The 21,510-nt window shown below is 46.3% G+C and overlaps 1 protein-coding gene across 1 annotated transcript in view; it reads right to left on the bottom strand.

Moving 5' to 3' along the window:
* The window catches only part of COG7 (component of oligomeric golgi complex 7), a 68,529-nt gene that overhangs the window by 28,446 nt on the left and 18,573 nt on the right, over positions 1 to 21,510 (bottom strand). Inside the window, exons 7-9 of the mRNA XM_002711845.5 lie at positions 11,610 to 11,808; positions 5,865 to 5,992; positions 4,916 to 5,070 (exon numbers count right to left, since the gene is read on the bottom strand). Of these exons, the coding sequence (XP_002711891.5) occupies positions 4,916 to 5,070; positions 5,865 to 5,992; positions 11,610 to 11,808 (482 nt within the window). The remainder of the gene's footprint in view (positions 1 to 4,915; positions 5,071 to 5,864; positions 5,993 to 11,609; positions 11,809 to 21,510) is intronic.

The following is a 21,510-nucleotide window of genomic DNA, read 5'->3' as shown; positions in this document are numbered from 1 at the left end:
GAACTCCTCAGACACCTGGAACCCGGCAGCTTGGACAGACTGCTGATGGCCCCGGCGACGTCTTCAGAGGCTTCAGCAGAGGGGTGGGACGACGGGAGGCCTCTGACCATGGAAGATCCTCTCCAAGAGGCAAGACCGTCTTGATCGCCTGGGACAGCAGCTTGGCGAGAGATGCTCAACGTTGCTCAAGGTCAGCCCTAAGTTGACACTAATGACCAACCAGGAGGCATGACGCTGGCAAACCACCGCCCATCCTAACGAACGCATCCTTTGGAAGGAGGTTTAAAGGGCTGTTTGGAAACTTCGCAGACCCACTGTTAATTACCAACCAACCGCAAGCTGGGAGAGCGCAAGGCAGTTTCTTATGCCCAGGGACTCTGCAGCATTCTGAGTGACCGAATTGAGACTCAACAGCCACGGCAGGGAGATGAAAGCTCCCTGGTTGGCAAAGGCCTGCCTTAACGGCAGTGGACACGAAACCTGCAGCCCCGCCCTCACAGCCGCGGCTGTCTGCTCTCGATTTCCTTCACAGCACGTAACACACTAGAACGACACGGCTTCTTCAGTGCCCATCTGTTGAACGCTTATTGCTGTCGTGGGCTCTAAGTCTGTAAGAACAGGGACTGTGCCTTGGTAGCTCGTGACTGTATCCCAGGACCCGGAACAGCACTGGGCACAGGGAGACGCCAGGAAACAGCTTCTGGATGGATGGAAGATTGGCGCTGCAGCCGTGGGCAAGCACCTCAGTGTCTGGGCCTCTGCTTCCTCATCTTTTTTTTTTTTTTTTTTTTTTTTTAAAGATTCATTGTATTTATTTTAAGGACAGAGTTACAGAGAGAGGTAGAAACAGAGAGAGAGGTCTTCCATCCACTAGTTCACTCCCCAGATGGCCACAGTGTCCGGAGCTGCACCAATCTGAAGCCAGGAGCCAGGAGCTTCTTCCAGGTCTCCCACGTGGGTGCAGGGGCCCAAGGACTCGGGCCATCTTCTACTGCTTTCCCAGGCCACAGCAGAGAGCTGGATCAGAAGAGGAGCAGCCAGGACTAGAACCGGCACCCATATGGGATGCCAGCGCTTCAGGCCAGGGCATTAACCTGCTGTGCCACCATGATGGCCCCTTCCTCATCTTTAAAGTGAACCTTTTGGGGCCAGCATTTCACAATTTTTTTTTTTTTAAAGATGCTGGTTAAGATGACTGTATCCCACACCAGAGTTCTGGGTCTGACTCCCAGCCCCAGCCCCTGAATCCAGCTCCCTCTTAGAGCAGACCCTGGGAAGCAGGGACAATGGCTCCAGCGATTGGCTTCCTGGATTGGCTGGGAGACCTGGGTTGAGTTGCCAGCTCCTGACCTCAGCCCATCCCAGTTCTGGCTGGTGCAGGCATCTGGAGAATGAATCAGCAGATGGGAGTGCTCGCTCTTGTTCTCTCCCAGCCTCTCTCTCGCAGCCTCTCAAATAAAATTTCTCTAAAATGGATTTAATGATGACTTCTGTATTGCCTCATGGCAGTATTGTGATGATAACGTTAAATAAATGGCATAGCAGACTAAATAAAACAATAGAAAAAAAAAAACAAAAGTTGACATGCGCTGATGCTATTTTTAATGCTGCCAATTTCTTGGAACTGAGCAGAGAAGCGCATGTGCTCAGGAGGGTGTGGTGAGGACAGGGCCGCGGGAGTCCTGTTCCCTGGAGCACAGGCGGCCGTGACAAGGGTGTGCATCCCCGAGGGCTTCCCTGGTCCCTTCCCAAACCATCAGCTCCGAGTGAGGAAAGCGCAACGCAAAAAGCGAGCTGGTGTGGTGGGAAGAAAGGCCGCTCGGGGGCCCAGTGGGAGATGCTGCCCAAGACCACTACACTAGCTGCAAACGGCCTGCGGGCCTTGAAGTGGAAAGCGACGAACTCTGAATCCCACTGACCGGATCTGCCCTTAGCGGCCCGCAGGGGCGGCTTTCTCAGGCGGGGAAGGGAACAGGCCTCAAGGACGATCAACAGGGGGTGTTAAGGGATGTAACGGCCTCAGCGGTGGGAGGTTAAACACCCATCGCCACCCAGCAACCACGATGGACATGCACCAGAGGAGCACGCCATCCAGCTGTCCCCACGCCCTGCAAAGCTCCTGGGCAGAGCCCCGCGGAACACCCTGAGCTCCTGCAGCCTGGGGGAGGCACGGCTCTCCGCAAACGCTGCGCGTACTTGCCGGTTCTGCAGGCCAGAGTTCTGGATGGTTTATCCTGAACTCTCAGAAGAAAGGGTAGCTTTTATCACACCATTTTGGTCCCTAAACTCCCCCATTCTCTATCATAATACAGAATCTCAGGTGCCCGCCACGTGAGAGTCGTGGTGTTCAGGACTTCGATTACACACTTTCCTCTAATATTCACAACCACCAGAGAGAGAAAAGATGAGAGCGGAGACCAGCGCCCAGTGTCCCAGCGAGTACAGGTCAGGGCCAGGACCTGAGCCCAGCTGGCCCCACGCCAGAGAGCCCACTACCACCACACCTTAAAGCCCCTCATCTTGAGGAGGAAGGGGGCTGGCAGGGTGGGTATGATGGGAAGAATACTGTGTTCCTGAAGTTGTATTTATGCAATGCATGACGTTTGTATTCCTTATATAAAAGGTTTCTGGGTGTGTGGGGGGAATAAAGAAAAGAAAAAGGAGGAAAAAAAGTATACCAAAGATATGTTTAAAAATATAAAGGCCTGAACAACTGTGTTATTCCTGTCATTTATACAGTATTAAAAAGTTTAAAAAAAGAAAGCCTATTATCTTTAATCTCCTTGTTGGCTGCAGAGTAAAGGGTTTCTGCTCCTACCACTGCTTTCCCAGGCCATTAGTAGGGAGCTGGATTGGAAGTGGAGTAGCCAGGACTCAAAAGAGCACCCACATAGGATGCTGTTGTCACATGTGGCAGCTTATCCCACTACGCCAGCCCCCATATTCTTTTTCCAAAAATTTAAAAATAGGGGCTGGCACTGTGGCATCGTGGGTAAAGCCGCTGCCTGCAGTGCTGGCATCCCATATGGGTGCCGGTTCTAGTCCCGGCTGTTCCTCTTCTGATCCAGCTCTCTGCTCTGGCCTGGGAAAGCAGTAGAAGATGGCCCAAGTCCTTGGGCCCCTGCACCCACGTGGCAGACCTGGAAGAAGCTGCTAGTTCCTGGCCTCGGATCTGCCCAGTTCCAGCCATCGCAACCATCTGGGGAATGAACCAGAGGATGGAAGATATCTCTCTCTCTTTTGCTCGCTCTCACTCTCTCTCTGCCTCTACCTCTCTGTAACTATGCCTTTCAAATAAATAGTTAAAACTTTAAAAAGAAATTTTAAAAACAACAGATGGGCAGGCATTGTGGTGTAGTGAGTTAAGTTGCTGTGGGGTACCTGCATCCCCCATCAGAGCACCAGTTTGAGTCCCAGCTCCTCCACTTCTGAGCCAGCTTCCTGTTCATGCACCTGGGGAAGCTGCAGGTGATGGCCCAAGTATCTGGGTCCCTGCCATCCCCAAGCAAGACCTGGATGGAGCTGTGGAGTCCTGGCTTCGGCCTGGCCCAGCCCTGGCTATTGCGGCCATTTGGGAAGTAAACCAGTGGATGGAAGACAGATCTCTCTATCTCTCTTTCTGCCTCTCTCTTTCACTCTGCCTTTCAAATAATAATATATATTTTAAAAAAAGACAGCGAATGATAATGCTAGGAAAACTTAAAAAAAAAAAAGTGCAATCCCCTATGACCACCAACCCTCTCCACGTCCCCAAAGAGAGCCTGGCTCAGCAAACTCCTTCTGTTAAGGGCCAGACAGTAAATACTTTCGGCTTTTCCAGTCACCAAGTCTCTGTCCCAACTACTCAACTCTGCCTTCGCGGCGGGAAGAAGTTCCAGGCCAGAGGTAAGTGAAGGGCGTGGCTGTGTTCCTGGCAAACTTTACTTACAAAGCCAGATGGCAGCCAGGTTTGACTAATGAGCTGGAGCTGGCCCACCTCTGTTCTGCAGGGATCTACGATGCTTTTTACAGTACAAAAAAAGACCGAGGACAGAGGCCAGAGGCCAGCACTCCTAAGTTTTCTGTTTGTTTTGGTGAAGTTGAGATTGGAACACAGCCGCACTCATTCATCCATGGGTTGTCTAAGGCTACTTTCAGGTTACAAAGTTCTCAGCGCACCACATATCCTAGCCCACAAAGCCCAATACTCGGTATCTGCCCTGTGCAGAAAATGCCTGCCAAATCTACCACAGAAAATCTACCCTACTGGGGCTGGCGCTCTGGCGTAGTAGGTAAAGCTGCCACCTGTAGTGCCAGCATCCCATATGGGTGCTGGTTCACTTCCAATCCAGCTCTCTGCTATGGCAGAAGATGGCCCAAGTCCTTGGGCCCCGGCACCCACATGGGCTCCTGGCTTCAGATTGGCACAGCTCCAGTCATTGTGGCCGATTAGGGAGTGAACCAGCGAATGGAAGAACTCTCTCTCTCTCTCTCTCTGCTTCTCCTTCTCCTCTTTGTAACTCTGGCTTTCAAATAAAGAAATAAATCTTAAAAAAAAAAAAAAAAGAAAATCTGCCCTTTCTCACGTAATGTATGTATTAGACTCCCTATATTATTCTACACCTCACTTTTGTTTCACTACACAACACATTTTTGAGATCCATGTTGACAGGAGTCGATGTAATTAATATTTAACAGTTGTGTGGGGTTCCCTCGTATGAAAATATCATGTTCTGTGGCCTCTGCCTAATGGACGGACATGTAGGTTGCTTCAAATGTTCCACCATTACAAACACACACCCGAAGAACAGCTTCTTAGATCAGATGTGTGTGCTTCTCCAGGGTTCATGGCAAGAACACAGAACACGTGCATTTTTAGCTGGGACAAACACTGCCCTGCGACATAACTGGCCCTGTCTCCATCCCCCCCACTTACTTGGCAAAGAGGGACTTCAAGGCTGTCAGCAGGCCGCACGTCCCCAGGCCATTGGTGAACCTGGCGCATCTGTCAACAGCTGCGGACGCCAGCCCGAAGAGCTTGTTCACCGAGTGGCTCAGCTCCTGCACACAGTCAATGACTTCCCCGTGCTCCTGGTCGGCAGGTACGGACAAAGGGGAGGCAGCAGTGAGACGCGGGTCACCCCCAGGCCCTCCCGTCAGCAGTCCCATCACAGGATAGGGATATCAGAAACACAGGCCCCAGCTCTCACGGCTCTTCTGGGACATGGGGCAGGGAAAGACAATCTACACGGCCAGTACGATCACGAAAAGTAACGCCTGGCACAGAAGCATGATCTAACGCCCGGTTCATTCTTGGGATTTTCACTTCTTTCCTATCGGTCTGTGATCATTCAAATAAGATCTCTCTGGCTAGGATTCTAATTCACCACGTCGGACACTCTTTTAAAAGAATGTAGTGAACGGAAAACTTGTCCTTCAGTGGCAGGAACATAATTGAAGTGGAACACACTTTCTAGGTACATCCCTGGAAAACAGGGAAGTGGCAAGAGGCAGCAGAGTTGAACTAATGCAAGATCAAGTCTTAGACGTCAACTCAGGTCTCATGCCGGACGAGATTTCAAACGGGAATGGTCTAGGTTCCCCCGGCCTGCGCCCACACAGTGAACCCGCCCTACAGCAGTATCCGTGAATGCTAAACTCCCGTGCCTATTTGCATATGTCCCTCAGTAAGAACAATCAGGGAGATAAAGAACTTACTCCCCTTCTCTCATTTTGCTAGGGCTCTGTCCCGGATTTTAAGTAGGAGGCAGGTAGCATAGCTATGGGCTCATTTTACGTGTGGATCCTGCACACCTGACCCGACCCCCCCACCCCACCCTGTGGCAGCCTTGGCAAGGGCCCAGCACACAGCACGCTTGCGTTACCAGAGGCACAGCGCTGAGCTGGATGAGGAGGTGGTTTTCTTCCATGTCGCCATACTTCAGCTGGTAGGGTTTGTAGGGACCATACACCACCTGCACCAGCTCGGTGACTTTCACCATGTTGTGCTCATCTTTGGGGGGATGGGAAATGGAAAGCAACAATGAACAAAGAATCCGAAATCAACTGCCAGAAAGCAACCGGGGAGAGGGGCTCTACCAGAACTTCTCCTGTTTTATCTTCAGGGGTGACCGGGTCTGGTTAATCTGCTTTTATCACTCCCAGAAGCTCTGTCAACAGACAGTTCAGTAAAGTGGATACATTGGGGCTGTGCGCTCTGTTTGTGTAGAGAGCACTATTACAGATACAGCCCTCTGCATCCCACAGCCCATCAGAGTTTGTCCCTCCAGCAGGGTCAGGAGCAGAAAGAACGGCCGCAGAGAGAAAGGCTCTTTGCACTTCAAGTGCTCCTAGGACTTTACAGAGCCAGGATACGCCACACACTAGGTATTCCAAAAATCCCTAAGGTCAACTACACGGAAACTGAAAACATTTGTGTCAAAAATGTAAACGTGCCTATGCTGTGACATAGCGACTCAACACCTAAGGATTCCTCCAGAGAGGCAATAAATAAGCAGACGGATGGTATGCACAGGAGGATGTCACAGAAATGCTGCCCAGGTTGGAAAGTTCTAGAGACCAGCTCAACAGGGGACAGGCAAATGTCAACGGCCTATCCACTGATCTCACGTCCTCTGGTGCCCTCCAACCTGTCCTCCATAGTGCAGCTGGAAGGATAGTCCCCAACAGGAATCTGATGACGTGACTGCCCCACTCGCAATTTTTCAGTGGTTCCCACCGATCTGCAGTTGGAGCACAAAAGCTTTTCTATAGCTTACAAAGTCCCCTGCCGCCTGACCTCAGGGAATGAGAGCTGGTGGTAGTTAAGAGTGAAAGAAGCATCTTCTATCAAAGCCCTACTGCCTTCTACTTATGTGACTGTCTGCAAATGACTGCACATTTTTTAAAAATTGTATACATTTATTAAATGTACTTGAAAGGCAGAGACAGAGACAGACGGACGGAGATCTCCATCCACTGGTTCTCTTCCCAAAGGCCTGCAGTAGCCAGAACTGGGCCAGGCCAAAGCCAAGAGATGGGAACTCAAAATCTTCCTTGAGTGGTGGGGAACCAACTACTTGAGCCATCACCTGCTGCCTCCCAGGGTGCACATTAGCAGGAAGCCGGAGTCAACAGCAGAACTGGGACTCGAACCCACGCCCTCCAAAATAGGATGTGGGCATCCCAACTAGCACCTTAACCACCACACCAAATGCCTGTACCTGACTTAATTTTCTATGCCTGTTTCCTCAGTTAAAAAATGAGGATAATAACAGCAGCACATTCACAAGGTCTTGCGAAGATTAGGTCAAATCACAGGGGTCTAGCATGTCTTGATCAATACCAGTTATTTTCATTGTTACTTTTTTTTAAAAGATTATTTATTTGAGAAGTAGAGTTACAAATAGAGACATAGAGAGAAAAAGATCTTCCACCTGCTGGTTCACTCCCCAAATGGCCACAATCGCTGAAGCTGGGACAATCCAAAGCCAGGAACCAGGAACTTCTTCCAGGTCTCCCATGTGGCTGCAGGGGTCCAAGCACTTGGGCCATCTTTCACTGCTTTCTTAGGCCATAGCAGAGAGCTGGCTCAGTAGAGGAGCAGCCGGATTAGAACTGGCACCCATATGGGATGTCAGTGCTGCAGGCGGAGGCTTAGCCCACTGCGCCACAGTGCAGGCCCCTTCATTATTACCTCTACAGTCTCACCCCCACCTCTCTTACTCCTCCCCTGACTCCCAACTTTCTCTCTGTTCCTGCAACACCACTCTCCCTCAGGTCACATGCTGGTCTCTCTAGCTGCAAGGACTTTTTTTTCCTTCCCTACTCCTCTTCATCCAGTTAACTCCTATTCATTGTCCCTTTAGTATTCAGCTCAAGTCTGTGCAACTAGTCCAATATCTTCTTTTATTTGTATTCTCATAGAACCATTTGTTTTTCTTCAAAGTACTTATCTCACCTTGCTATCATACATTTGTTACTGTGATCATCAGATTATCGCCCAGTGGATTATACACGGGGTGGGGGCAGGGACTGTATCTGGTTCTGCACGGTACCCAGTACCCCATTCTCAGCCAGTGGTCGTTAAATGAATAAACATATTTTGACCCTGCTATAATGCAGTTGTGAAAAGTAACTGCACATACATATTTAAAAGACACACATGCCCAATTGGGAACTGGGAGTTTCAGTGTGGAAAGGTTAAAAAAAAGCTTATAAATTGGTAATTTAAAAAAAAAAATTTGTTTGGAAGTCAGAGTTGGAGAAAGAAAGAGGCAGAGGCAGAGGCAGAGGCAGAGGCAGAGGCAGAGGCAGAGACAGAGACAGAGATCTTCTATCCACTGATTCACTCTACAAATGGCCACAATGGCCAGGGCTGGGTCAGGCTGAAGCCAGGAGCCAGGAGCTTCATCTGGGTCTCCCACGTGGGTGCAGGGGCCCAAGGACTTGGGCCACCTTCCTCTGCTGCTTTCCCAGGCACATTAGCAGGGAACTGGATGCAGATCCAGCCCAACTGTTGTGGACATTTGGTAGTAACTCCTGGATGGGAGCTCTTGTGCCTCTTTGCCTCTCAATTATGTTTTTAATGCATAAACAAACATTTTCTAAAATGTTTTCTTTTGAAATCCTATTTAAGCATTCACATATATACACACTCATACACAAAGCCTGCATATGCATATGATCTAAAATGGGATTTCTGGATAGCAGCTTCATGATTTTTTTTCCCTTCCTTGTACTTCTAGATTTTTCTATGATGAATACATATTCCTTCTTAACTACAACGTCAACTGAAATAATTTTTAAATTTTATTTTCTCCTGCATAATCTTTTACATATTTTAAACTGCATAATCTGCATATAATAACTCATAAAATAACATAAAAATTATTGAAAGTAAACATTTTTGATAAACAATGGGGAAAGTCTTTACTACATAAAGAATCTGTTAGGACCGATACCATAAATTTCTTTCTTTTTTTTTCAAAGCAATAAACTTGTTGCACTAAAAAAAAAAAAGATGTATTTATTTCAAAAGCAGGCAACAATGGGGGAGGCGGTGGGGAGAAACAGAGATTTTGCATCCTCGGTCAAAACAGCCAGGAGACAGAAATTCCATCCATGTCTCCTACATGGGTGGCGAGGGCCCAAATACTAGGGTCATCGTGCACACCTTCCCAGGACTTGAACTAGCACCCTTACCCAAGATGCTAGCACCATGAGCCGCTTCTTAACCTGCTAGGCTACAACACCAGTCCCCATATACCAAAGTTTTAACAATGGTTACTTCTAACAAGTGTGATTAGAGGAGACTTTCATTTTGTGTTATGAACTTCTAGATCATGAATTCTTGTAATACATTTAAGAATAGATGAGTATTATTTTAAATAAATAGCCCTTATAAATTAACTAGAAATAGATTAAAACCTCAAATAGGAACACATGCAAAAGATAAGCAATTCAGAAGAGAAAAAAGGAAAAAAAAAAGAAAAAATTTTAAGAAAATAAAAAATTAGGTGTACCTAAGTGCCTGAGATCAGCTCCCAGCTCTGGCTCCTGATTCCAGCTTCCTGCTAATGTAGACCCTGGAAGGCGGCAGGGATGGCTTAAGTGGGTTTCTGCCACCCTCCTGAGAGACCTCAACTGGCTTCCTGGTTTCTGGCTTTGGCTCCCATGACTGTCGTGGGCATCTGGGGAATGAACCAGTGGATGAGAGCTCTTTCTGTCTGTTTCTCTCTCGGTGTCAGTCTTTTAATAAATTAATTAAATAATTTAAAAAGTTAAAAAAATAAAAATATAATTTTTATAATTTTCAAATTTGCTAATAATCAAAGCAAAAATTAAAATGGCATACTGTTAACTGTCTAAGAACCTGGTAGTGATGGACAAATACAGACAGCGGGGAAAGGCAGGAATGCCCTCCTCATCCAGTACTGACAGATACAAATTTTCATTTATAGCAATTGCACTATTAAACTTATACTAAAGAATAATCAGAGTTGGGTTCAAAAATTAATGTGTAAAACAGTACATGATAATTTTCTTTGTAATAAGATTTAAAAAATTATAAGCCATAGTTATAAAGCATTAAAAGATAATGCCTTAGTAAAACATCAGATGACATAGAAAATATTCATTATATTATTTTGAGCAAAAAAAGAGAATGTAAAACTGTGTAAACTAATATTTTGAATATTAAGTATACTGTATAATGACATATAAATACATACATCTCTTATATCATGCATTTACTATATGATATTTATATAGTATATATTATACACAGTCAAGTGTGTGAATGATGTGCACTTATATTTGAATTACTGGGACAAAACACAACAGAATGCTGCTCTCCAAGGGGGTGAATTAGGGATCATTTTTGTTTCTTTTCTTTTAGTTCCAAATCTGTTTCCCAAGTATACTCAAATTAAAAAAAAAAGAAAGAAAGAAAGAAAGAAAGAAAGAAAGGAAGGAAGGAAGGAAGGAAGGAAGGAAGGAAGGAAGGAAGGAAGGAAGGAAGGAAGGAAGGAAGGAAGGAAGGAAGGAAGGAGACCCCTTTTGAAAACCTCAGCAGGCAGCGTGGGAAGCGGAGCCGGCCATGGCTGACCACCACAGCACATCTCATTTCCAAGAGCATCCGTCCCACCGGCAGGAGTGCACCTGCTCCTCGCCCTGTGTCCCACCCTGCACCAGCAGGATGCTCGGCCTACAGGCCTCTTAGTCACTTCACAATGGCATCAGGGTCCCCTGGAAGCTACCCACATGCGCTGTGCCTCTCCCACAGCTAAGGCCTGACCAGTCAGTTTGCCAACAACACCTATGAATCATCGGGAACCCGAACAATAAACACACTCCCTGGAATGTACGAGGCAATTAAACACGAATGTAATTAAAGAGAATAACTATTAAATAAACCAAGTGAGTGACACACAGCAGCCAAACAGCAGAACAAGGCCTTCCTGAAGTGATTTCCTGATCTGACAGCACTATGCGTCACGGGGTCTGTGTTATTTAAAAATTTATGGTGCTTTTGACACGGATGGAAAGCAGCTGGGTAAAACCTAACACACTGGGCGCTGTTTACCCAAATGGGACCAAGGAGCGCTGTGGCCACACGGGAGCCCCAGAAAGGCCGTGGTCCCCACCGCCACCGTGAGTCCTCACGAGGGTTCCCCTGTCCAGAAAAGCCTGCTGTTGCCATTTCAGAAAGCTCCTGCCCCCAGCTGCTCCCTTACATTTACTTTCTAGGTGGAATTGTCTGAGGGTTTATGATTGCAAGGAAGAGGTCGCTACCCTCGCAGCGTGGCCTGCTGCCAACTCCTTGCCATTAACGCCCACCTGCTCCACGGAAGCCTCTCCCGCCTTCTGACCCCTCTAGCAGTCTCCGTCACTTGCCTGGTACAGGTGAAGCACCCGGCAGCATGGGGCTAGGCAAACATGTTAAACACCTATCTCCACGACGGCAGTGTTTTCACGGAAAAGCCTGCCCTATCTGTTGAGAAGGGAGACACGGATCCCTTCCGTTTCTCTGAAATCAGTCAGCTGGAAAGGCAAACAAACCCAGGCCCCAGGAGCCTCAAAAAGCAGAGCAAAGAGAAGCCGGGGAAGTGGGAGGGAGGAATGTTTACGTGGGTGGGGGAGCAGAGCCATCTCCAGCGCCTTGGCAAAGTGGGCCGTGGTGTCGTAGAACTCCAGCAGTTTGGTGAGCTCCAGCTCCGGCCCGGCCCTCTCCACGCCAGAGCTGAGGCACACGGGCAGGGAGGGCACCAAGGCCCCCAGGGTCTGGATCAGCAGCACCGTCACCACCTCGTGGGGGTTCTTGAAAACCTGCAGTGGGGGAGAGCGATGTGGGTGAGCCTGGCATGTGCCGCACTGCTGCAGGAATCCCGCTTCTCCGCCCCCAGACCGAAGTGGGGCGGCCATCAGCGCTGTGAGCGCCAGGTTTCCCTCATCACAAAGGTGAGCACGCTCAGAAAGCGAAGTGGCAGGACTGGCAACCTGTCCAGACCGACGGGCAACTTCGTGCCTCTCGCCGGCCCCTAATCTACTGAATGCTTTCATGGTCACCAAGAAGGAACCAGAGAGGGGGCCCTGAGGATGACGATGGTGAATCTGAAGGGATGCGAGGCGGGGAATAAAGCAGACTGAAGGGAGAGCAGTTCAGTGAATTGGGGTTGGAAGGCTCTCCGAGCAGATTTGCAGCCCGGCCTGTGGACACCTCTCCCCCGACGCAAGTCTTCAGTGTAGACGGCTAGAATCCTCCTCTGTCGGTAAGGACGCCAGGAACAGTGCATCCAGCCCTGTTCAGGCTCTTGACTCACTTACCCATTGTGTACACTTCAGCTGAGGCAACATTTGACCCATGCACAGAGTTCATTTACTGAGGGGTTCTCAGGGACTCCCAGTGTTGATTAAATATGGTTTTTTATTACAACATAACCTAAATATGTGCAAACATGAAATGAGATATAAGAGCTGTTCTTAGGTAGCTCTAAGGTCAAAAAAGGTACACGTTTAAAAACTATAAAAAACAATAAAATCCAAAATTGTATGAGAAATACCTTGAGACAATTGAAAAGGAAAACACAACATACCAAAACTTATAGGATGAAGTTAAAGCAATGCTAAGAGAGAAATTTATAGCTATAAATGCATAGAATTAGAAAAAAAAAAAAAAAAGAGAGGAGGCAGAGGCATTTAGCCTGGTGGTGAAGATGCCCCCACCCCACATCAGAGGGCCTGGGCTTAATTCCTGGCTCCGGCTCCGGACTGCAGCTTCCAACCAATGCAGACCCTGGGAGGTGGTGGCAGTGAGAGCTCAATTAACTGGGCGCCTGGGTGCCTGCCAGCCCTGTGGGAGATCTGGATTGACTTGGGAAGAGAATCAATGGATGACAGTGCTCTCTCAATCTCTCCCTCCCCCCCACCCCATTTCTGTGTGTCTCTCTGCCTCTCAAATTATAAAAACAAAAAGTAGAAGGATCTTAAATCAAGAAGCTAACTACACAAATTAAGGAGCTAGCTAGAAAAAGAGAAGCAAACTAAACTCAGAGTTAGCAGAAGAAAGGAAATAATAAAGATGAGAGCAGGAATAAATAAAACAAAGAATAGAAAAATAAAAAAATCAGTCATCGGTAAGCTCAGAAGTTGGTTCTTTGCAAAGAACAACAAAAACTGACATCTTTTACTTAAATCAAGAAAAAAAGAGAGAGGAATAATGACTACAATCAGATGTGAAAGTGGGGGGTATTTTTTACAGAAATAAAGAAAATTCTAAAAAGAACACTAGAAACAGTTGTATCCCAACCAACTGAATAACTTAGATGAAATGGACAAATTCCTACAAACTGACCAAAACTGACTTAAGAAGAAAAACAAACTGAGAAGACCTGTAACCAGTAAGGAGACTGAATCAGTGATGAAGAACCTCCCAGCAAATGAAAGACGAGAACCAGATGGCTTCCCTCGTGAATTCTACACAACGCTGAAGGAAGAGTTAACACCAGCCCTTCTAAAACTTTTCCAAAAAACTGAAGAAGAGGAGGTAAGTTATGGTCTGAACTAGTCCCCCTGAAATCCCTGTGTTAAAATCCTCACCTCTAGTAATTAGACTGTATTTAAGAGGTAAAGAAGTTGATATGACATCATCGGGGTGGGTCTAATCCAACACCATGGAACTGGCATCCTTATGAGAGATTAGGACTTAGACACACAGGAGGGGAAGACAGCCTGGTGCAGGTCAGTGAGAGTGGCCTCAGGAGAAACGACCTTGAACTTGAGACTGCTAGCCTCCAGAATTATGAGAAAATTGATTTCTGTTAGTTAAACTACCCAGTCCGAGGCACTTTGTTATGGTAGCAACTAGCAAACTAATACAGATCCTAACGCATCATCCTGACACCAAAAGCAGACAAAGTCACCGTAACGAAACAATGATCAGTGCTCCTTATGAATACAGAAGAAAAATCTTCAACAAAATACCAGTACACTGAATGCAGCGGCACATCAACACGATTATACTTGGAACGCAAGAACAGTTCCAGATACAACAATGAATCCATATAATATATCACATTAACAGGATGAAGGGAAAACATATAGGATCATCTCAATTGAAGCAGAAAAAGCATTTGACAAAAGTCAACTTTCTTGCAGCACAAAAATCCTCCACGAACTAGGAATAGAAGGAAACCTCCTCCACATGACAAAGGCTAAAGATGAAAACCCACAGCTAACTTCACATTCAAGGTGAAAGACCAAAAGCTTTCCCTGAAGACCAGAACGCTTGCTTTCACCACTCTATTCGTACAGTAGAGGGAGTCCTAGCAAGAGCAACTAGACAACAAAAAGCAACAAATGGTACCCAAACTGAAAAGAGTTATCTCTGTTTGCAGATGACATGGTTTAGATATACAAAATCCTAAGGAATCTACATAAATACTGTTAAAATCAATAAATAAATTCAGCCATGTTGCAGGATATGGTATCAACCTGCAAAAATCAATTGTATTTTTACACACTAAAAATGAACAATCTGAAAAGGAAATTATGAAAACAATCCCATTCACTATAGCATCAAAAAGAATAAAGCATTTAGGAATAAATTTAACCAAGGACCTGACTGATGTGTATACTGAAAACTACAAAACATTGCTGAAACAAACTTAAAAAGACACAAATAAATGCCAATACATCCCATATTCATGGATTACGAGATTTAACATTATGCTTTGAGTATTAACCAAAGTAATCTACAAATTCAGTGCAATCTCTATTAAAATTCTGAAGGTATATTTTTGAAAAATAAAAAAATCCAGAAATTCATATAAAATCTCCAGGGATCTCAAATAACCAAAACAATCTTGGGGAAAAAATTGCTTGACTACTTGACTTCAAAAGTTACAAAGATATAGTAATCAAAACAGTATTGATTCTGGCATAGGAGGAGACATATAGACCAACGGAATAAACCCACACATCTATAGTGAACTGATTTTTAACAAGGATATCCAGACTTGCGGGGAAAGAGCAGACTTTGCAATAAATGGTGCTCAGGAAACTGGATATATCCACACACAAAAGAAAGCAGCCGGACCCTTACCTTACTATATATAAAACTTTAGATTAAAGTAGATCAACATCCAAGAGCTAACACTATGTAACTGTCAGGGCAAGCATGCTTGGGACGCCTGTATCCTATGTTGGGTGACTGGGTTCAAGTCCCAGGTTTGCTCCCAATTTCGGCTTCCTGCTGAGTGTACCCTGGGAGGCAGGGTTCAGTTACTTGGGTCCCTGCCACCACGTTGGGGACCTGGATTGAGTTCCCAGTACCTAGCTTTGGCTTGGTTTAGTACTGGCTGGTGTGGGCATTTGGGAAGTAAACCAATGGTATAGGATCTCTCCCCACCCCCTTTCAAATAAAAAATAAATAAATAAAAAATGAAAAGTACTATAGAACTCTTAGAAGAAAACACAGGAAAATTCTTACAGTCTTGGATTGGCAATGATTTCTTGGATATGACACCAAAAGTATTGATAACAACAGAAAAAATATATAGATGGCATTACATCAAAATCAAGAATTTCTATGCTTCAAAAGATTGTATCAATAAAGTGAAATGACAACCCACAAAGCAAGGGAATATGTTTACAAATAATTTATCTAATAAAGGATTAATATCCAGAATATAAAAAGAACTTCTCAATTCAATAACATAAAAACAAACAACCCAACTCAAAAATAAGCAAATTACTTGACTAGACATCTCTCCAAAGAAAATAATACAGGTGGCTGACAAGTATCTTGACTGGAGTTGTGGCGTAATGGTTAAGCCACTGCCTGCAAAGCCGGCATCCCATATGGTGTCTGTTGGGCCCCTACACCCATGTGGGAGACCCGGATAAAAATTCCTGGCTCCTGGCTACTGCTTGACCCAGCCCTAGCTGTTGCAGTCATTTGGGGAGTGAATCAGCATATGGAAGATCTCTCTCTTTCCCCATGTCTCTCCCTCTTTAACTCTGCCTTTCAAATAAATAAAATAAATTTTAAATAAATAAATCTTTAAATAAGTAAGCAAAAAAAAAAAAAAAAAGTTCAACACTACTAGGAGGGGCCAGCGCTGTGGTGTAGCGGATAGAGCCACTGCCTGCAGCACCGGCATCCCATCCGTGTCCCAGATCGAGTCCCGGCTGCTCCACTTCCGATCCAACTCTCTATGGCCTGGGAAAGCAGTAGAAGATGGCCCAAGTTCTTGGGTCCCTGCACCCGCGTAGGAGACCTGGAAGAAGCTCCTGGCTCCTGGCTTCAGATGGGTGTGGCTCTGCCCCATTGTGGCCACCTGGGGAGTGAATCAGTGGATGGAAGATCTCTCTCTGCCTCTCTGTAACTCTGCCAAGTATATTCCTAAAAAATGCTGGACTTGGGGCCGGTGCTGTGGCGTAGCGGGTAAAGCTGCTGCCTGCAGCGCCGGCAACCCATATGGATGCCAGTTCAAGTCCCAGCTGCTCCACTTTCAATCAAGCTCTCTGCTATGGACTGGGAAAGCAGAAGAAGATGGCCCAAGTCCTTGGGCCCCTACACCTACATGGAAGACCTGGAAGAAGCTCCTGGCTCCTGGCTTAGGATCGGCCCAGCTCCGGCTGTTACAGCCATTTGGGGGAATGAACCAGCGGATGGAAGATCTCTCTCTCTCTCTCTCTCTCTCTCTCTCTCTCTTTCTCTCTCTTTCTCCCCTTCTCTGTAACTCTTTCAAATAAATAAATCTAAAAACAAACAAACAAAAAAACCACAATGAGACACTATTGTACACATAGGATGGCTAAAACATAAAAAATAATTGCAAGTGTTGACAGATGTGGAGAAATTGGAATTCTTTTGGTGGGACTATAAATAACAAAGCTGCTGGGGAAAAAATAGTTTGGTGGTTCTTGAAAATGTTACACATGGAATTATAACACGCCCCAGCAACGCCATTCCTAAGTACCTGAAACAACTAAAAATGAAGACTCAGAGATACTTGCACACCACATTCATAGCCATATTATTCACAATAGCCAAAAGGCAAAAGCAACGCCATGTGCCTATCAACAGATTAATAAACTAAATATGATATATACATGGACAGAGTGCTATTCAGCTATAAAAAAGGTGTGCAATTCTGATACATGCTACAACACAATCTCTGAAAACATGCTAAGTAAAATAAGCCAGACAGAAAGGAATAAATACTGCAGGAATCCACCTTTATGAGGTATCTGGAATATGAATATTTATGGAGACAGCAGAATGGAGGTCCCAGCAGGTGGGGGAGGATGGGATGGGAGTTATTGCTCAATGGCTACAGTCTGGGATGATGAAAAAGTTCTGGAAATAGATAGTGGGGATAGTTAATCAACACGGTGAAAGTATTTTGTATCAATAGATTGTATACTAAGAGATGGTTAAAACAGTAAATTTTGGGGCTGGCGCTGCGGCATAGTGGGTAAAGTTGCTACCTGCAGTGCTGGCATCCCACATGGGCTCCAGTTCGAGTCCCAGCTGCTTTCCTTCCAATCCAGCTCTCTGCTGTGGACTGGGAAAGCAGCAGAAGATGGCCCAAGTTCTTGGGCCCCTGCACCTGCATGGGAGACCTGGAAGAAGCTCCTGGCTCCTGTGTTTGGATTGGTGCAGCTCTAGCCATTGTGGCCATCTGGGGAGTGAACCAGTGGGTGGAAGACCTCTCTCTCTACCTTTGCCTGTGCCTCTCTGTAACTCTGCTTTTCAAATAAAGAAATAAATCTTAAAAAAAAAAAAAAACAGTAAATTTTATGCTATGTATATTTTAGTACAATAAAAACACTTTAAGATCAATAAAGTTCAAAATAACAGGATGGATGATATTCTAAGGCAACCAGACTGCTGTTCTCATCGTTGATCAGAAGGCCAGAGCACAGGTTCGTAGGCATTCAGGGCGCCTACACCACTTCGTGCTCTGTGATGAGGATTCTCACGCCGCCGCTCACTTCACTGGCTAAGGCACGAAGAGCACCCATTTGGGGGCTGGCTTTGTGGTGCAGAGGGTTAAGCTGCTGCCTGAGATGCTGGCATCCCATGTGAGCACCTGTCCCAGCTGCTCCACTGCTGATCCAGCTCCCCAGTAATGGGGAAAAGCAGACGGCCCACGTACTTGTGTCCCTGTCACCCACAAGGGAGACCTGGCTGGACTTCCAGGCTCCTGGCTTCAGCCTGACCCAGCCCTGACCATTGTGGCCATCTGGGGATAAACCAGTGGGTAAAGAGCTCATGCACTCACGCACGCTCTCTCTCTCTGTCTCCCCCTCTGTCTCTGTAACTCTGCCTTTCAAATTAAATAAATAAATCTTAAAAAATAAAAAAGCACCCATTTGGCACTACCACTTACATCCGGTCAGTATTGCATCTGTCTTATCTTTTCTCAGGAGCCCCCATACCACAGTGGGTATAATGTGGCTATCAACACAAATGCACCCACTGGAATCACCTGGCAGTAACTGACTATAAGTTGGGGATGTTTAAGACCCAAAATAGAGCCAGCGCTGTGGTGCAGTGACTTAAAGCCCCGGCCTGCAGTGCCAGCATCCCATATGGGCGCTGGTTTGAGTCCCGGCTACTCCACTTCTGATCCAGCTCTCTGCTATGGCCTGGGAAAGAAGTAGAAGATGGTCCAAGTCCTTGGGCCCCTGCATCCACGTGGGAGACTCAGAAGAAGCTCCTGGCTCCTGGCTTTGGATCAACTCAGCTCTGGCTGTTGCAGCCATTTGGAGAGTGAACCAGGGGATGGAAGACCTCTCTCTCTGACTCTACTTCTCTGTAAATCTTTCAAATAAAACAAAATAAATTAAAAAAAAAAAAAGACCCAAAATACACTTGGATGTTTTCTTAAACTACTGCCAAAATGGGAAACAAGTATTTAAATTCTCATAGAGAATTATTATAAATAAATAAATCCTCTGTTAGATTCTGCTTAGAGGGGCCAGAGTTGTGATGTGCTAGGCCACTGCCTGTGATGCCAGCATCCCATCTGGGTACCAGTTCGAGTTCCAGCTGCTCTATTTCTGATCCAACTCCCTGCTAATGTGCCTGGAAAAGCAGCAGATGGCCTGTATCCCTGGGCCCTGCATCCATGTAGGAGACCCAGGTGGAGCTCCTGGCTTTGGCCTGGCCCAGTCCTGGCCATTGCAGCCTTTTGGGAGTGAATCAGCAAGTGTAAGATCTTTGTCTCTGTCTCTCCCTCTCTATATATAACTCTGCCTTTCAAATAAAATAAATAAGTCTTTAAAAAAGATTCTGTTTAGAGTCTCTCTGCTGGAGGGTGAGAAACAATCAAACAACTAAACCGTTGACGCCTCTCCAATCCAGACGTCCTGAGCAACTCCCCAGATGGCTGCAATGGCCAGAGCTGCACCGATCTGAAATCTGGAGCCAGGAGCTTCTTCTGGGTCTCCCACGTGGGTGCAGGGGCCCAAAAACTTGGGCCATCTTCTACTGCTTTCCCAGGCCATAGCAGAGAGCTGGATTGAAGAGGAGCAGCCGGGTCTCAAACCGGTGCTCATATGGGATGCCGGCGCTTTAGGCCAGGGCTTTAACCCAATGCGCCATAACACAGGCCCCTGTTTCTCCCTTTTAAATAAATAGCACAAATATACAAATTTTTTTAAAAAATCTGTTGCCACAACATTTGTTCTCAATTTTATTGACAACATACACTTTTATTTATTTATTTTAAAGATTTATTTTTATTTATTTGAAAGGCACAGTTACAGAGAGAGTGAGGGAGAGACAGAGGGAAAGCGAGATTCTCCATCTGCTGGTTCACTTCTCAAATGACTGCAACAGACTGGGCCAGACCAAAGTCAGGAGCCAGGTGCTTCCTCTGGGTCTCCCACATAGGAGCAGGGGCCCAAGCACCTGGGCCATCCTCTGATGCTTTCCCAGGTGCATCAGCAGGGAGCTGGATTGGAAGTGAAGCAGCTGGGACTCGAACCAGCACCCATAAGGGATGCCAGCATCGCAGATGACAGCTTTGCCACAATGCCAGCCCCTATAAATACATCTTTAGAAGAACAATAAGAAGAGTAAGAGATAGATTTGTGATAAAATATGTATGACAAAATGGTCCTTGTAGTACCTATACGTATTCACTACACAATTCTTTCAACCTATTTATATGTTGGAAATTTTCCTATTAAAATACCAGGTTGGGGGGGGATGTGAAGGAGACCCCATTACCCTGGCACCTCTGGCCTTCTCTCGCACTCTCCTGAACTTCAGGCAACGACAGCCTATCCGCCCTGCTTCCATCCTGAAGAGGAAACAGGCCTGGAGCCAAAGGTAGGAATCAGCATAAACTCACACCCTTCAAAATTGAGGATGAGGCCCGAGTAAGCGTAAGTAAGTAAATAGGTGTAAGAAGTCCAAGTTCTTCTTTCTGGCGATGAAAGGCATTCATATGAGTGGGCATGCTGTTCTACACAAATATGGTGTATGCTTGTGTGTGTGTGAGGGAGAGAGAGAGAGAGATTGAGACAGGGGTAGAAGAGAAAAGGACACATAAATGAGTGTGGGGGCAGGTGTCCGGCACGGTAGTGAAGTGGGGACACCTGCATCCCCGCAGACTGCCTGCTTCAAGCTCCACCACTTCCAACTGATTCCAACCCAGCTTCCTGCCACTGCACACTCTGGGAAGCTGGCAGGTGACGGCTCACATGCTTGGGCCCTTCCACCCGTGTGGGAGATGCAGATGAATTCTGGGCTTCCAGTTTTGACTTGGCCCAGCACTGGTTAACTGGGGAAATTTGGTTAGTGCTAGATCTCTATTCTGTGCCTTTCAAATAAAAATAAGCAAATAAACAAAAAGTTTTTTAAAGCCACCAGCAATCATATGACAGCAGGAAAACATTTAAAAATAAATAAATGAGGGGAGACACCGTGGTGTAGCAGGTAAAGCTGCTGCCTACAGTGCTGACATCCCATATGGGCGCCAGTTTGAGTCCTGGCTGCACCATTTCCAGTCCAGCTCTCTGCTGTGGCCTGGGAAAGCAGTAGAAGATGGCCCAAGTGCTTGGGCCCCTGCACCTGCATGGGAGACCTGGAGGAAGCACCTGGTTCCTGGCTTCAGATCGGCACAGCTTCGGCCGTTGTGGCCAATTGGGGAGTGAACCAGTGGATGGAAGACTCTCTCTCTCTCTCTCTCTCTGCCTCTCCTTCTCTCTCTGTGTAACTCTTTCAAATAAATAAATAAATCTTAAAAAGAAAATAAATGAGTGTGAAGAAACAGGGTCACTGAAAAAAACCAATGACCACATAAAACTGCGAAACTTCTCCAGGCAGTTGTTTTTCTTCTTCTCCTTTTAAAACCAAAACCAAAACCTAAATCTCAACTAGCTTAGTTCAAGGAGAAAGAAACCAGGACAGAGACAAATACTCTCACCGGCTTGAATGGCATGGCCTGTGACTAGGAATTCTCCCAGCTACAATGCAGCTCATTCCAGCAGGTGACTGATGACCAGCTG

The sequence above is a fragment of the Oryctolagus cuniculus genome, chromosome 19 (assembly GCF_964237555.1).
Source record: "Oryctolagus cuniculus chromosome 19, mOryCun1.1, whole genome shotgun sequence".
Lineage (NCBI taxonomy): Eukaryota > Metazoa > Chordata > Mammalia > Lagomorpha > Leporidae > Oryctolagus > Oryctolagus cuniculus.
Note: the sequence above shows the minus strand (reverse complement) of the source record. Positions and strands in the feature narration are given on the sequence as shown.